The sequence below is a fragment of the Limulus polyphemus genome, unplaced genomic scaffold (genome assembly GCF_000517525.1).
Source record: "Limulus polyphemus unplaced genomic scaffold, Limulus_polyphemus-2.1.2 Scaffold6639, whole genome shotgun sequence".
NCBI lineage: Eukaryota > Metazoa > Arthropoda > Merostomata > Xiphosura > Limulidae > Limulus > Limulus polyphemus.
In genome coordinates this window covers 30,125-34,919 of record NW_013672249.1, presented here as the reverse complement: position 1 = coordinate 34,919, position 4,795 = coordinate 30,125, and the positions used below count along the sequence as shown (strand labels likewise).

Sequence of the window (4,795 nt, the reverse complement as noted above, 5' to 3'; positions counted from 1 at the left end):
TGAGACATTACTTTATATAATAACACAACATAATTGGTATAAGATGAATAATAAACTACACTTTCTTTTGATTAAATTACAATAAATAGTCTTTGTGTGTACAAGCAAATGGCATAATTATTGATGTGACTCTTAATAATGAATTTATTCCATTAATTAATTTATGAAATTATAAAATAAGTAATCACTACATGCATTATACATTACGTAAATTACATTTAAAACATTGAGAGCGTATTAGTCAAAACTGAATTAATGCAATTTTTCAGTCATCCTTAATCTTATCTATCAAACATTAATGGTAATAATAGAATAATGTTTGAATTGTAACAATTTTCTTCAGGTTTCTTATTTGTGGTAAGAAAGACTCGAACTTTTCAAACAAATCTTCCAGATGTTCTTAAATACCTGTTTATCTCCATTTTCTCACCAGCTATCTCGTTCTTTTGGACCAGTATACCATTTTCTTTTGGGAAGAAGTCCTCTTTCGATTAAACTGTAAGCTGTGTCAATAATGGTCTGTTTAAAGTTCCTCGGAGTTATTTTCAGGAGATTGATCATCAGACTGTTGTCGTATTTATACACATTCTCAATCCGAGGTAATATCAAAAGAGCAGACGAATCTATGAAGCTCGTCAACCAGACCAGCCAATAGGGACAGTGGCGACGAAACACCCAGTAGCCCTGTTTTACAAACTCTTCGAAGAGAATGAGGGACATCTCCTTGAACCAAATGGATGCACTTCCAATGATAAACCTTTTACCCGCGGCTTCTGGTACAGTGATAGCTTTCCAATGAGCGAGGGCCACGTCTCGGACATCACACAGATAAAAGTTAACAGCTGGAACTAATGGCATTGTCATGCTCATCATCTTCCTTATTGGAAAGACGCTAGTACCGACAACATTTGTCAACATAGGTCCTAGAACGATACCCGGGTTGATGGACACTAGTTCGAACCTTTGCTCTTCAGGAAGACCCCTTACAAAATCCCAAGCTGTCTTCTCCGCTAACGTTTTGCTCTTAGCATAAGCATCTGTGAATGGAGAATCTTCATCAGTCCAATTTTGAGGTCCATATACTTGTTCCTCCTTCACCGTGGTTTCACCATGAACAGCAGCAACAGAGCTGGTCAGAACCACTCGTCGAACACTACCGGCTCGAGCACAAGCCTTGAGGACCAATAGGGTTCCGTCAACAGCGGGCTTCAAAACTTCTTCTTCTTGAGATGGGGGCTTACTTGGGAATGGAGATGCAACGTGTATAACGAACTCGCAGCTCTTTAGGGCATCGTCCCATCCATCTTTATTGAGAAGATTAACTTCGACTAATTGCAATGGAAACCGCGAATTTTGATAAAGGTCATTTAGTGGCTTAACCTTTTGTTCGTCCGTAAGACTTCTCACCGTTCCTCTAACTTTGTAGCCTTTTTGTAGCAACAAACGGACTATGTGGGAAGCAACATAACCAGAAGCTCCTGTGACCAACACCAGGGAAACTTTTTTTAACTCACTGGTCATTTTCTTCGTAGGAAAAGTATAAATGGTTCTGAGTCTCTCTGTACTTTTGTGAAACTTTGACACCAGTATTTATAAACCTCCATCACGAATAAGTTACATTTGACTGGTTAAATTAACGGTTGGCTGGATATATAGAGCTTAAATACACACAGCCACAGCGAAATGGCCTTTTCCAACATGTTAACAAACTGCAAAGAGGCTGAGCGAGAATTCACGCCCACTTACTGTTTACATTATTTGCTCGTCATTCGTGTTTATCCAACGTCCGAAAGAAGAAAACCGGAACAATGTTATGAGCTCAAGAACCTGTACAGTTTTTCAACCGGAGAAGTCTATAGCTAATATCCATTTCTCTTATCTTGTGGAACTGACATAGTTTTGGTTCGACGGATAATGTAGTTGGATTATGTGATGCTACGTCACGCGATGGTAGTTTTTGTCTTTGATTTGAGATAACGTATTGATGAAAATTATTTCACCTACAGTGTTATTACCTTTCTTACTGAAGGGATGTCTTTGCTGTTCACCTACAGTGTTATTACCTTTCTTACTGTATATATGTCTTTGCTGTTCACCTACAGGGTTATTGTCTTTTTTACTGAAAGGATGTCTTTGCTGTTCATCTACAGGGTTATTACCTTTTTTACTGAAAGGATGTCTTTGCTGTTCACCTACAGGGTTATTACCTTTTTTACTGAAAGGATGTCTTTTCTGTTCATCTACAGGGTTATTACCTTTTTTACTGAAAGGATGTTTTTGCTGTTCACCTCGAGGGTTATTACCTTTTTTACTGAAAGGATGTCTTTGCTGTTTTAGGTCAAATTTTAGTTTTATAGTAATTGATCTAAACAACAATTAAACGACTCTGTGAGGAGTTGCAAGAACATGATTAATAATTTTGTAAAAATCAAATATATTATGATGGAACATTTTACTTATTGTGTTAACCACCACGAAATCGGGATATGCCATGTGGTTAAAGGATGGTTTAAACATATATGCCACATCTTCGTGATTCATGTTACATTCCCTAAGGAAATCAAAATATTTTCATGTTTTATACTAGGATCTTGTTTCGTATGATAAAAAACAAATTTCTGTAAAACTTAGATACTGTCTGAGAAACAATAATGTCAGGTAAAACTCGAATATCGTATAACAAAGAACAGTTTCCTAGTGTGAAAGCGGTAAGTTTACGGATGTTAAAATCCGTGGCTCGATTCCCCGCGGTGGACACAGTAGATAGTTCAATGTGGCTTTGCTCTAAAACACACACCAACGTTAGATAACACTTGGATATCGTATGATAAACAACGGCGTTAGGTAAAACTTGGATATCCATTTTTTTTCTTCTGTGGGATATAGTATACACACGACATTCACAATAATTACAATTAAGTCAAACTTTATTGACTTACACATAATTATTTCCCAAATCCTACCCATGCACGTTCAACATATACTTTAAAAGTTGTTGTTTTCTATTGAAGAATTAAGTTTAAACTAGAATGAATTTTCATTCTATTAAATTCTACATATCCCCTGTGACGTAAGCTTGAGGGCTTTTAACATTAAAAATTGGGGTTCAAATACCCGTGGTAAGCATAGCCTACACAACTCATTGTGTAGCTTTGCACTCAACACAAATAAGTTATACATAAATGTTAAAACAGCTCGTTTTCAGCGTTTATATCAATTTAATAAAATATATGAAATATGTTTTTATTTTTAAAGATATTATTATTATGTCTAATAAAAAATATTGAAGTCGTAATCTTGTTACAAAAAAATAAAAAGGAGTAATATGGCCCAAGACATCGTGGCAACTATTTTTATGTAATGTAAAACAAAACACTTAAATATATAAAAAGATATTTGAAGTTTATTTAAACAGTCGATATAAATATATAACATTCTACAGTTCTTGCACACACACAAAAATTCATATATATCAATCAATCTTGTTCAAGTGATAAAGTTTATTGGCTTCCTGAATGAGTAACCAAAAAAAAAAACTTTATTAGAAATTGAACACTGTAACAAAATGTTCAAGGTATCGAGGAAGTTTTGTCATCATTAGGAACCTGATGATGACAAAATCTTCTCGAAACGTTCTACATTTGTGATTGTATTCAATCTATAATGACTTTTCTTCGTTACCCATTCAGGAAGTCGTTAAACTTTAATAGTCTCAAAATGGGTTTCTCGTCAGCAAATTTATGTTCGAGTTGCGTTGTTTATCAACAGATGATGTAAGCATCTTTCATTCATTTAGTATTTTAGAAAGGGATCGTTTATTGAATAAGACTTGCTTTTTATTCCAAAAACGGTTACTAAACTTTATTCATCTCATTCAAGCAATTTTAATAATACTTTTCTGCAACATTATAGCACTGATTTAGATGTTAAAAATAAAGAGGAAACATACACAGTGATGTAAGACTTTGTTAGGCTAAGAGTAAAAAACGTATTGCTATAAACTATATCATATATGTGAATAAACTCGCTGTACTGCAAGCACGAATAGCAAGAGAGTAGGCATGACCTAGTGGTTAGTGTTCACGGACTGTCAATTCGAGGATAAATGGTTTGCGTCCCTTTGCCACAAAACCTGTTACGCGCTTTGGTGACGTGGGTGCGCTATAAGAGTGGCTGTTAAATCCCACTATTCGATCAATGTTTATAAATTGTTCACGTATCTCAAACTGACTCTTTAACAGCTCGCAATATTTGTTTTAACCGAAGAAATAGAACAAACTTTCTGCAAAACTATAACCTATTAGATAGCTAAAACAAACAACAAATAGAAACAAAAACGGGGCTTAATAGATTTACTGTTTGTTTGTTTTTGAATTTCGCGCAAAGCTACACGAGGGCTATCTGCGCTAGCCGTCCCTAATTTAGCAGTGTAAGGCTAGAGGGAAGGCAGATAGTCATCACCACCCACCGCCAACTCTTGGGCTACTCTTTTACCAACGAATAGTGTGACTGACTGTCACATTATAACGCCCCCACGGCTGAAAGGGCGAGCATGTTTGGTAGGACAGAGATTCGAGCCCGCGACCCTCAGATTGCGAGTCGAGCGCCTCATCCACCTGGCCATGCCGAGCCCAATAGATTTACTAAGCTCATGATTAAAAGATTAAATAGCCTTGTAAATATTCCCAACCTCCAGTAAACTTGGTGAATGAGATGACTTTAATAAACTAAAGATATGCTTGTTTGTTGTTAAGTACAAAGCTACTCAATGGGCTCTTTGTGCTTGCCCACCACG

At 36.0% G+C, this 4,795-nt stretch overlaps 1 protein-coding gene across 1 annotated transcript; it reads right to left on the bottom strand.

Annotated features, from left to right (window-relative positions):
- Positions 1-426: 426 nt before the first annotated feature.
- On the bottom strand, positions 427-1,521 carry LOC106473927 (anthocyanidin reductase ((2S)-flavan-3-ol-forming)-like). Its single transcript, XM_013934615.1, has one exon. It carries the CDS (start codon positions 1,519-1,521, stop codon positions 427-429), a length of 1,095 nt encoding a protein of 364 aa, XP_013790069.1.
- Positions 1,522-4,795: the final 3,274 nt, after the last annotated feature.